Source organism: Solanum verrucosum, unplaced genomic scaffold (assembly GCF_900185275.1).
Source record: "Solanum verrucosum unplaced genomic scaffold, falcon-dt-bn FXZP01000182.1, whole genome shotgun sequence".
Classification (NCBI taxonomy): domain Eukaryota; kingdom Viridiplantae; phylum Streptophyta; class Magnoliopsida; order Solanales; family Solanaceae; genus Solanum; species Solanum verrucosum.
The window spans coordinates 3,447,247-3,460,042 of NW_026020378.1; the positions used below are offsets into that span (position 1 = coordinate 3,447,247).

The following is a 12,796-nucleotide window of genomic DNA, read 5'->3' on the forward strand; positions in this document are numbered from 1 at the left end:
GCTCAGTCATGTTTCCGAGCAGGGGTGCAAAAATAGGTTTGGAACAAACCTGAATCAATTTGAGCTGCCATCGAGGCGGGGTGGGTTGAGCTTAACCCATAAAATTTTAAATTCGCCCCGCTCTGCCTTGCATAACAACTTTTTTCATTTTCAAACTCGCCTTGCGCCGCATAGACCTGCTCTGCATAATTTTTTGAATATTTTCTTTTTCTAGTTAAGTTTGGTATTAAAAATAAAATTCATTTTTTCATTGTGTCCTATTAATTTAATAGGATAGTGATTTAAAAATTATTTTTTAGAAGTCAATTGGGAAACATGTAAGAAATTGTATTATTTTTTATCGAACAATTTTCATTTACTATCTTGAATATTTTAGTAGCTTTAAAGAAATTATTTTAATTAATAATGCTCTATTACTCTTGTAATATGTAAAAAGTTAAAATTAAGTTTGAACCCACATAAAATCACATATATCTACAACCCATCCGAACCTGCATTAGTTTTAAAAAAATCTACTACAACTCGCCCTGCATCCCACTCGCCTAGCACAATCTTAAGCTCACTCCGCATCGCATAGCCTTAAACTTGCTCTACTCGGCATCCGCCCATCCCATTGCTATCCCTAACTGTCATGACAATTGGGATATTTTGAAAAAAGGAGTGGTCTAGAGAGGGTGATATAACTTGGAAATAAGTGTTTTGACTTTTGGCTCTATTCGCAAAACTTCAAGTTTAACAAGTTTTGTTCAATTACAACACTCTTGACCTTGAATGTTAGTTCATGAGAGAAGCGAAAGTCAAAAATAAAAAATTAAAGATCACCCATTTTCAAAGTAGCGTGATTTCTTGATTATAGAAGCTTTACTAGTTCATTCCAACAATTATGTTACAAAATCAACACATTTATTTCTTAGATGTTGTCCAGTCCACTGAACAAGAGATTTGCATTGTCCATGGCTGTGAAAGCTTGTTTGAGCCTTTGAGTTTGGGATTTGAAGGTTGATACTTGATACATTATTAAAAGCTTATAAGGAACCTGTCAATTCATTATTCACCCATGACAAACTTTTTTCCAATAAGTGGAAACTTTTGACCAAAAATTAAATTACTAAATTACCCTTATACAATTATAATTTTTAAGTAGATATTTCTATAGTTGATTTGGTTCCAACTTTTTGATATTTTTAGCTTAAAACTAAATCCAATTTATCATTTTTTTTAGATTAAAAATCAAAACAAAACTAAAGAAATAACGGTTCTTTTTTTTTTTTCCGATTTTGTTCGATTTTTTATTTCATTTTCAGTAATCGGTACAGTTGACAAATCAGACTCATTATAAAGAAGGATGCCGGTCAAGTTGTTCCAAGTTCCATGGCATGCCAATATGGAAGGGAAAATTATTTTCTACAACTTTTGAATTTTATTTTCAGTTATGAAGACTTTTACTTTTCTTTTTCATATGATGTCCGCTATCCATATTAAATTTTGATCAATTTAAATTTGCACAACATAAAATTTCACTCCGATAGAAAAGAAATATTCCTTAAGTTATGAAGAGTTTTATTTGTTCTCAAGTTATAGAAACATATAACATACTTCCCTAACTAGATTTTCCATTGGTATATGTATGTGGATATTATTTCTACTATGTCTTACCAACAAAATTTAAGGTTATACAATACTATGGAAAATTTACAACTTTGACTTTTCAGAGTGAATAACTTATACGACACTTAATTATAGCAATTATCCTTTAAAGTTTGTTGTGATTTATATCTATTTTATGATAATAAAGTCATTCAAGTTAAATTAACTTTTCTACAAAGTTAGACTAGTTTTCCTAGCCAAAGAAAAAGAGAGGATATAATTACATAAACCTCTTCTAATTAAAGTTTAGCTTTGTAACACTTATTTCTGTTATCAATAAAAAATAAACATAAGTGATTTTGATGAATAATTTATTATAATTGAGTAATTGTTAAGTTATTCACTCCTAATTACATGATGCAAAATTTCACCTTTAATGATTAATTAGTTAATAAATAGCATATATTTTATGAATATTTTCTCAGTACCTCAAATTGCAAGACAATTATGTATACTTTTTACTGAATCTTTTTTCCATTGTTTTAATTTTCAACCATCCTTACGTCCTAATTTGTATGAAAAAACATATTTTTAGCTAGCGTTTAACCAAGTTTTTAAATATTCTTGGCAAATTATATTTGGGTGAAGTTTCACCATGTGTTTGGCTCCAATTTTTTCCAAAAATATTTGACTATTTAAAAAAATATGATTTATATCCACAAGTTCTAAAAATTATTAAAATACCCATAAATTTATATTATCATTTATAATGAATATGTTCTATTAAAAAATAACCTTATTACATAATTGAGAACAATCAACAACAACAAAATAACAATATATGCAAGACAATACATTTATCGCATACTCAAACTTGTCATTTATTCAGTTATAATTATAACCCATCAAACACAAATTGTTCTTTTTTCTCAATTTTATCACTCAAATTAAAACTCAAACTTTTTCAAATGAGGTAGTAACAAATGTTAGTTGGAATTAATAAATGATGGGTACCTTTTTATAAAATATTAATGTTTGGGATAAAAAAATTTTTTGAATAAACTACTTTATTCATACATCACTACTATATACACTAATTTTACCTCTACTTTCAAACAATTACATATATTACCACTTTTAATATTTTATATCATATATTATTGAAGATACAATCAGTATCCATATCCCTTAAAACTAGGATAGATTAATTATCTTTACATTTAAACTTCAAAATTAGTGTTTTAATTAAAAACAAATATCTTTCTCTGAGAGAAAAACAAAACTCTAACTCTAACTCTTTTTCTTCCTTTGATAAGTCGAAATTTACTGAGAAGAAACACTCCATTAAAATGAATGTTCTACATCTTGTCAACACAAACATCAAATTCTTAGCCTTTGATTTTCTCACTCTAAAATTAATCTCCCACAAATCCACTATTTTTTTCGCAAGGGGAGACACCTCTCGCGCATAGAGACAATGGATATCATTTTAAGTAGAGATTTCAAGCCCAATAGGTTTATCAAATTCGACATTGATGATGGTACCGATTGCACACCCTGTATCTATGGATCAGCCAAGAAACTTCACATCACTTCTCCCGTTGGATCTAGGCTCAGTGAGCAACACCGATGAATCAAAAGGTGAAGCAAAAATCGCCGCGGCGAGATGCCCTAACCAGCCACGAATGTAATCGAAAAGTTTCAATAAGTGGAGATTTACGCATGTATTTGACAAATTATTGATGTATCTGATACATTATTGAGATATGAATATATGTATCTAATTTTTATAAGTGTATCTAGCGTATCTTATTAAGTGTGTGTATGGAGATTTACGTATTATTGAAAATTTACGCATGTATTTGACATAATTTGTTCTATCATGTATCTGAGTCTCGTCATATATATCTGGTCTCCTATCATGTATCTTAATATTATCATATATGTTTGTTATGTTATTACAATATATCTAACTATTTTCGTATTCATCTCATATACATGTTTTTGGATATAACGTATGGAATTGATACTTGATACATAAAATTATACATATAAAAGATACATGAAATAATATTATTTCAAAAAATAATAAAATGAAATTAATTAAACATAGATACACTCCTTGATTTCCACTTTATATTAAGGGATTTAATTAATTTAAATTTTCAGAATTAATTGTTAATGTATTTTGAAAATCCTCAATTACTCCTCAAATTAAGGAAATCCGTTACAACCAATTAATTTAAATAAATAAAATATGTATCTCGATTTTAAAATTCGACAGATACATGTATCTCGTAGATTCAGATTCATGTATCCTAAGCATGAAATATGGTAAAAGAAGTAATATTTGAAACTATCGGAAATCTTAGCAATTATGACATAAACTAGTGAGATTTATGTAGTTTGTCCTTTTTTAAATTTCTCAAATATTGAAATTTGGCCAAAATACTAGTTTTTTTCTAGTATTTGAAAACTTGAGATACTTGACAAATATATTTGCCAAGCTATATGACTAAACACTACTTCCCAATTTTTTTCCAAATTTTCTTGGGACCAAACATGTCCTTAATTAATTAATTCATAGAAAAAAAGTTCCAAATTTTTTTTCTCCACACTGTTGACCGTTGAAAAGACAACTAACGAAAGTTGCTTCCAAGTTGCAGTTGATGATCAACTATTCATCACCGCTTTGGTAAGCTATTGCCTCGGTTGAAAAGACAACTAACAGTTTGTCCACGATAAAAATTGCTAAAACTTATGCTCTACTAATTTTATTTTTTTTGTTTCCATGCGTGGTTGATGTGCCGTGTTGTGTAGGTCTCATTCCATGGAAACTGTTCTCTATTAAGGATTTTTTCATGTTCAAAGCTTCAATATGAGACCATTAATTAAGAAAGGAGCAACCACGTTCAGTGCAACATATGGTTTACTCTACTAATTTCAACTACTTCCATATATACACAAAAAATCCAAATTTATCATATTAATCTCAAATTTACCACTACTATGCCTCCAAAAAAGCGTAGAAACAATATTAGGGTTGTTATATATTGATTTATATGTTCTTTGTGAGTTACTATAAAAATTTGTGGTGAAATCAATATGCAGAAACTTATTAAATTCTTAAATTCATGTTGATAATAAAAGAATTCTGATAGAATAATACTTTTCTTTTTAATAGGTCTTACGCATACAAAATTCAAATTAGTAATCAAATATCGAAATGAGAAAATAGACTAGTATTAATTATCAACTGGTCATCTTAATTTTTTTCCCCATAATTCCGAGTCAATGATGTTATATATTACCATAAATATGAAAGCTCCAATTTAAAGGGGGTGTGTGTGTGGGCGGGGGTGGGGGGGGTGGGGGGGACACATTCTTTTACAAAATAAGAGTTTAAACTTATAATTTAGGGGTGTCAATGACAATGGTATAGTTTGATAGGTTATTTTATAAAATTTATACTATATTAATCTTTTAGTTATTGTATTTTGTGTAATTAAAAATTAAACTTTTTGAAACCATTTGATCATATCGGTTTTTTCTGGTATTGGAATAGTTCAGTTAATATTTAGATTTTTTTAGATGAGTAGAAAGATGTTAATCAAGATGAGACCCAAAAACTCTTAAGATTAAATATTTAATAAGAAAAATTTAAATCATACGAGAGAACAAAAACTTTAATGCATTATAACCTGCTACTTAAGATCGTTCAATTATCTTGTAATAGCTTAATGCTCAAGATGTTAAAGCTAATTTAATATCAATAAAATAGCATTATAGGTAATTTTTGAAGTTGAGACTTTGAAGGGTAACTATCTATTGGCTTGCAGTAAAACCACTTTAAATTAGTACTCGATAAATTAATCAACTCTCTAAGATAAGATTTTTCTCTGATTCCGACTTGAGTCAGTGAAAAAAATTATCGATTTTGATAAGATAATATATAAGATAGTAATTTTCAAAAGATCGCTATATAAATATATGGTCTCATTAATAATATAGTTTAATAATTCTTTAAAATTATAAATGTCTAAAATAATATAGTGAAATATGATTCTAGTTTTTTTTTTGTTGTTAAAATTTAAATCTAGTTGAAACTCATCTCTAATTTTTCTTAAGACATCCAAAAATTTAAGTGTTGTCTTCTCGAACTGCACCATAAAATTGCGAAGAGTTCTAAATGCGATAACTACTTCCTTATGAGCAACTGATATCAAAAGTATTGTATTGTCTTCAACTTCATCATCAACATTGTTTTCTCCAATGGTATCCACAATTTCCTCTAAGCTCTGGACCTCTAAACATGTACCATTTTTTATCCGGATAATCTAACAAGTTAATGACATCCATTTTATTTAGATTATTGATCATGAACTCAAATTCATAATTGTCATTTTCAAATAGGGTTGATTTAAATTCCTTGAGGCTTCATCCATAAACAAAGTTATCAAAATTAACCTTCATTAAATCTCGAAAATACTCTTTAAATTATTAAATATCAATTTATTGATTAAAGAATATATACCTCTACAAAATTATTTCATGATCTTGATAATATTTGTTTAGAGAGGTTTTACTGTAATTGTTTAATTTTCATTACCTCTAGGCCCAAGGTAATTTCCATGTATCTTCAATAGTAGACTTTTATTTTGTCTATACAATAGTAATAGTATCTATAAACTTGTCATATTAATTGCTAGACAACTTCTATCTCCAACATATGCTCTATATATCTATAAATATCTCTAACTTCTAACTCCAATTTATTATATACATTAATTTGATTTCTTTGTTTTCTATTGATAGAATATACTGAAACACATTTTTGCACATCAATCAGCAGAGTATATACTGAAAGACATTTTTTTCCAATAATAATTTGTAGAGAATATGACTGCTAATAGTTATGCATTACTTCAAGTGGTCACTAAATGCTCTTTGCAGAGGCCATCACTTCCACCCAAACTTGAGCACTCCAAGAACCCACTCTCATCTACTTTCAAGGTAAACGGAACTCACTAGAGCAAAAGAGATATTTAGTGGTAATATATTTTTATTTTTTAGTGGTAATATTTATTATTATAAAAATATTTAGTGATAATTAAATTAATGTCATTAAATTCAGAGTCGCTAAAGTTTTTAACGGTATTTATATAAAATATTAGTTATATTCATATTTATTATTGTTATTAAATATAATATAATGTTAATTATATTATTATGCTAAATAATTATCATAAAATTCTTTATTTGTTATGGTGACAGTCCTCTTTTATTGCAACATTTTTGTCCAAAACATCCTGATTTTTTACTGATAAAACTTCTTTAAAATATTTAAGCATATACTATGTCTTTTTTAGATAATTCGAAATTACAACCGATCGCGAAAAATTGATAGTCTACTACATGTATGCAGCAGGGGAAGAGCTACGTCGCAAAAAATGTTGAACTAACCACCCTTTGTCATAAATTATATTGTATATAATTTATATATATATATTAACAAAGTAACTTTTAAAATGAACCACAACCAACTGACATGCTTTCTGCAGATAGAAATGCCTATTAATTTGTACAATTAGCTAATTAGGGATCATTATTATTGTTATTAAGTATCAAATTAAACATCTAAGTTTGTTAAAGACAAAGTTGCATGATTTGTATTTGAACAGCCAATGTTGCTGAAGGAGTTGGACCATTTCCCAAATATTTCATTAGACGTTCCAAAAGCTATCAAGGACACTTCATTCAATTTATTGGAAGCTTTTGTTGACTTCATATATGAATTCGTTGACCAACCATTGCTCCCATGTCAGGTAATTTTCACCGCTAAACTCTAAACTCTAAATCTTTGTTTGAATTTTATGTACGTACATCAAATATATTCAATTTAATTTTCAATAGAGTAACTTTGCAGCGGTGGAAGAGATAGGAGAAGCGACAACAGTAGAAATAGTTGAAGGAAAAATTCCAGACAATTTTCCAGAGGGTGTTTACATAAGAAACGGTACATTGGATTAATTTTTTTCTACGTTGAAACGACGAGATAAATACGTACTCCTATTTTATCGCGGGCGGGGTTAATCCGTATTATTGCAGCTTGCAGGGCCAAACCCTCTATTTGGAGGACTGAAATCTACGAGGTCTATATTTGGTGAATCGAGGCATATGTGGGTTGACGGTGAAGGAATGCTTCATGCTCTCTACTTAAACAAAGAGAATGGTGGGAAGTGGAAGACGTTTTACAAGAACAAACATGTTCAGACAGATAGCTATAATATGGAAAAGGATCGAAACAAACCAGGTTTTCTTCCTGCTATTCAAGGCGATTCTCCTACTATACTCCTCTCCAACCTTCTAAATGTGGTATGTACTAGTTAATTTAGTAAGTATTTTGATCGTTAATAAAATTCTGCAATAATATTTTTGTTGTGTTGCAGTTGAGATTTGGCGTGATAGACAAATACCTTAGCAACACTAATGTGTTTGAACATGCAAACAAATACTACTCAATTGCTGAGAACCATATGCCTCAAGAGATCGATATACATTCTCTACAAACTCAGGGAAATTGGAATTTTCCAAGTGAATCTTGGAATAGACCCTTCACAAGCCACCCAAAGGTACGTGTCATAGCTTAGTTGATTGACTATTTGTTCGATTCTTCACTATATCTATTATGTTTATTTAATTCTTTTTTTATCTTTGTTGCCTTCTAATAACATTATATGCACAGAAAGCACCTGGAACGGGAGAACTAGTTATAATTGGTATTGATGCAAAAAAGCCTTATTTTCAACTTGGTGTCATTTCAGGTACCTTATTACTATTTCCTAATTCCCTATATATGTTTTGTTTCTTCTTCTTTAATCGGACGTTACTCAATTTACTTATTATTTTTATTTTTTCACGATGTTACTCAATTTATTACCAATCTTTCAGCTGATGGAAAAAAAATGGTTCACAAAGCGGATCTCATGTTCGATAGATGTGCTGTTTGCCATGAAATAGGTGTTACACAAAGGTAAAATTTATTTTGTCCTATTTTAAACTACGTATATACTCGTATGATATATAGTTTTTTTTTTTCTACTTGGTCCTATACATGTCAATCTTGTAGATACAATGTGATCATGAATTTCCCGCTAACAGTTGACATAAGTCGACTTGTTCTTGGAGGCCAGTGAGTATATCTATTAATTTTCCCTTTTTAATGAAAATCATGTAACATAGTACATATGTCTATATTTTTTATTATATATTGTAATTATGTAGGTTAATGAAGTTTGAAAAAGATGGATATGCAAGAATTGGGATAATGCCACGCTATGGTGATGCCAATTCCATCAAATGGTTTGAGGTTGACCCTTGTTGTGTATTTCACATCATTAATTGTTTCGAACATAATGATGAGGTACGTACGTACGTACTTTTTTTTAATCGAGTTGATCAGAAAGTCACTTTCTTGATTAAATAAACTAATATGAAAATGTTTGTTTAATTTGCAAAGGTGGTGGTGAGAGCATGTAGAGCTCATCAATCAGTTATACCGGGACCTAGTTCTAGTGTCAACCACTTAGAAAAGTTATCCAAATGGATTAAAAGGGAAACAAGTTTCATAGATGACGACTCTGATGAGTTCACAAAAGAATCAATTTTCTCTCGTGTTTGCGAATGGAGATTAAACATGAAAACTGGAGAGATTAAAGAGAAGAAGAATCTATCTGGAGATGAGTTTGCAATGGAATTCCCTATCATCAATGAAAAGTTGTCTGGATTTAGAAATAAATTTGCTTATCTACAAGTTGTTGAGTCAACAGAGTTGTCTGCCTCAGGTAAACTATATATGTACAAATCAATTTTTAATATCCTTTATCACTTCTCTTACAAATAAATCTTATGATTTACTCATTAATTATTTTAACAGGATTCGCTAAATTTGGTGGGCTAGTCAAGCTTCATTTTGAAGAAAAGAAAACCTTTAATATGGTATGTATACTATAGTATATATATACATTTCCAAAAAAAAAGGGGATTAATACTTCATATAATATAGTACTAGCTAATTAATATTTGTGAAATGAAATATATAGGATGAAGAAGATGAATTGATTAAAGCAGGATATCACATGTTCCCAAAGAACACATTTTGTTCAGGAACTTCCTTTGTTCCAAAACCTGAAGGCATCGATGAAGACGATGGTTGGATCATTACATTTACGCATAACGAAAATGAAAATATTTCTCAAGTAAGTAAAATACAGCGCATCAAAATTATCATATTTAAACTCATTAAATTTAAATCATCGATTCATTTCTAATATGTTTATTTCTTGTAGGTTTGTATAATTGATGCAAAGAAATTTACGAAAGAGCCAGTTGCTATTATAACTTTATCGAGTAGGGTGCCATATGGATTTCATGGAGCTTTCATGCCATTAACGTCTTAAAAAGTACCTATGTATGAATTCCACTAGTTAGATGCTAAGATTATCAATTGTATAATTTTTTACTTTGTTTTATATGATGTAATTAAATTTCTAATCATCACATTATATTGTAACTCATGAAGAAGCATTTAGTGAAGTATAGTATGATAAATAATTTTAATATAGCAATTCAAATTATATATGGGAATATATTCCATTAATATAGCTCACAATATTGGATAAAATAAATAGTCCAGGCAGGGACGAACCCACCCTCTGTCAAGAGGTGTCTAACGACACTGCTTTGTTGAAATTTTTTAGTATTATATTAATACTAAAAGTCTATTTATCAGAATATAAGTAAAAATAATATTAATGACTTAACTTGAATGAGTGAGTTTCCTTGACTCATTTGTTTACTGTGCGGATGGAGCAGCCCAAATTTGGGTTTTAATTTTTGAGGCCTTTCCATATAAAAAATAAATATTATAGGATTCGAACCTCTAACCTTTCATTCTAAGAAAAAAAATAAACCAGTCGAACTAAAATATAATTTGCATCCTATTATAGAAATTTAATTACTTACCCAAAACAAAATTGGACATAATACTAAGTAGATTGATTGCATGAAGATTAAAATTAAGAAATAAATATGTAATATATCTTTGATATTTTGAGAGCCCAAAAACAAATCGATTCTTTGGACCAAATCTTCTTAACATTTGTTAGTTTTTTTTTCTTTTCTCTTCCCATAAGTAAGCGTATATATACGTAGAGTAGAGCGGATAGAAAGTATTTGTTTGATTTACAAGTCCATAGACAGTACTTAATTGTTTGATTGGGGATATTAATTACTTTTTTTTTTCTATTATTGAATGAGATCAATGTGTTTTAAATTACACTTCTAGATTAACTCACATCACAAGGATAGATGATATCCAAATTCAGTACTTTAGAGGTGGAACATAAATTTGTGTGTAGAATTTATTAATATTACAAGAAATAGTAAATGTAAATTCATAACTTAAGAATACAATAAATTAAGACTAAGAACTTTATAAATTGAACTCAAAAATTTAAATTTTAAATCCGCTTCTGACGGTATATAAGTTAATTCCTTATGGAAGGAAATTAAGGGGTGAGGGTCAGGCTGGCTCTTACTTACAAAAATTAAGGCAGATGCCTTAGACCCCCAGTTTTGAGGGACTCAATTTTTTTCACTTAGAATAAGTTAGGGAAAAAGGTCTGAAATATATCTGAACTTTAATCGAAATTGTTGTTACGATACCGAACTTTATGGAGGATCTTTTACCCCCTGCACTATTTAATAGTGTATTTTAAAGGGATATATGTGCCCACGTGGATATAAAAAATATTGCATCATTTTAAATATTAATGTGTCCACGTGGGCAAATATATACCTTTAAAATACACCTTTAAAAAGTGCAGGTGGGTAAAAGGTCATCCATAAAGTTTGGTATCGTAACAACAATTTTGGCCAAAGTTAAAATATTTTTCAAATCCTTTTTCCGAATAAATTATGCGTTGACTTTTTTAATTACTATTTATAATAAAAAGTATATTTATTTTCTAAAAAAATATTACTTATTAATTTATTCTCCTTAACCCTATTGCAAATAGAAGAAATAAATCATGAAAATCTTATTTTGCTTTCTTGAGTTCTTTTTGCTAACACACAATATTCATCATCTTCTTCTTTTTTTCAACTCCTTTTGCACTTCCTTTCTCAAATCTCTGATAAGTTAGTGTAATATTTTATCAAAAATATAAATTAATAGTCGAAATTGTTAATTACAAATTATTTTTTATTTCTTCTTAAATTTTCAAGCATTACAACAAACATATTTAAGTAAGGTATATCAAGTTATCAACTTCTTGAATTACATTCTATGATTCCTAACTCTTATCTTTATTTAAAGTATGTCAACTTATTACTTATAGAATTATGCTAACAATCCATATCATGATTGCCTCAGTAAAATGATGTTTTTCAACGTTGAATTGATATAATCTTACCTAAAACTAATTTTTAAAAAGGGTATTTGAAGAAATCATTTTTTTTTAAAAAGAATATAAAGTAATAATTTTATGCCTCTATGTTGGTGGTATGTATGATGGAGATTCAAGAGTAATGGGCTCAAAGTTTTAATTTGTCGTAGTTCTATCTTCGCGTCCTTTATTTTATTGGTAATATTTCAATTTAGTTGTCGCTTGAATAAAGACACCCGATCGGCCCGACTTTCTGAAATACATTTCATCGTCCCTTCTCCTTTACGGGTCTGAATTTTTCGCGTCGTTTCAGTCGTCGTGGTCAACGGAAAAGAAAGAAATGAATGAATGTTCTTTTGGGAAAATGTATAATAATACACCTATCGAGACGAAAGCCAAAGGTGAGTCTCGTAGGTGGACCTGATGGGGACTAAGAAAAGGAGACGAATATAGCTAAACAGCTGCAGCAGAAAGAACAAAAAGCCAAAAGTCATGCATTACTATTTTTTGTTTTTTATCTAAACCTTAGTAAGACTAAAGATACAAGAGATAAGTATTAAAAAAAATATATAGGCTAATAAATACGAAAAACGGCAAAAGTCAGTTAATTCCTAAAAGTAAGCTCTGCGAAAATATGTGTGAAAATGGCGGGACTATACGTAATGTTTTTCCAACTTATTACAGAGGTCCTCATATAGTTTTTTCGGGAAAAAAATTTGGGTGCTCTAAAGGCGCCAGATCCATGGACTAATACACACGAA

At 29.2% G+C, this 12,796-nt stretch overlaps 2 protein-coding genes across 2 annotated transcripts in view; one reads left to right on the forward strand and one right to left on the reverse strand.

Moving 5' to 3' along the window:
* The window catches only part of LOC125838691 (casein kinase 1-like protein 3), a 509,325-nt gene that overhangs the window by 25,642 nt on the left and 470,887 nt on the right, over positions 1 to 12,796 (reverse strand). The window lies entirely within an intron of this gene.
* On the forward strand, positions 7,765 to 10,046 carry LOC125838888 (carotenoid 9,10(9',10')-cleavage dioxygenase 1-like). Its single transcript, XM_049517903.1, has 10 exons — positions 7,765 to 7,962; positions 8,037 to 8,219; positions 8,333 to 8,411; positions 8,539 to 8,620; positions 8,717 to 8,779; positions 8,872 to 9,010; positions 9,107 to 9,431; positions 9,524 to 9,585; positions 9,690 to 9,845; positions 9,936 to 10,046. Exons 1-10 carry the CDS (start codon positions 7,765 to 7,767, stop codon positions 10,044 to 10,046), a joined length of 1,398 nt encoding a protein of 465 aa, XP_049373860.1.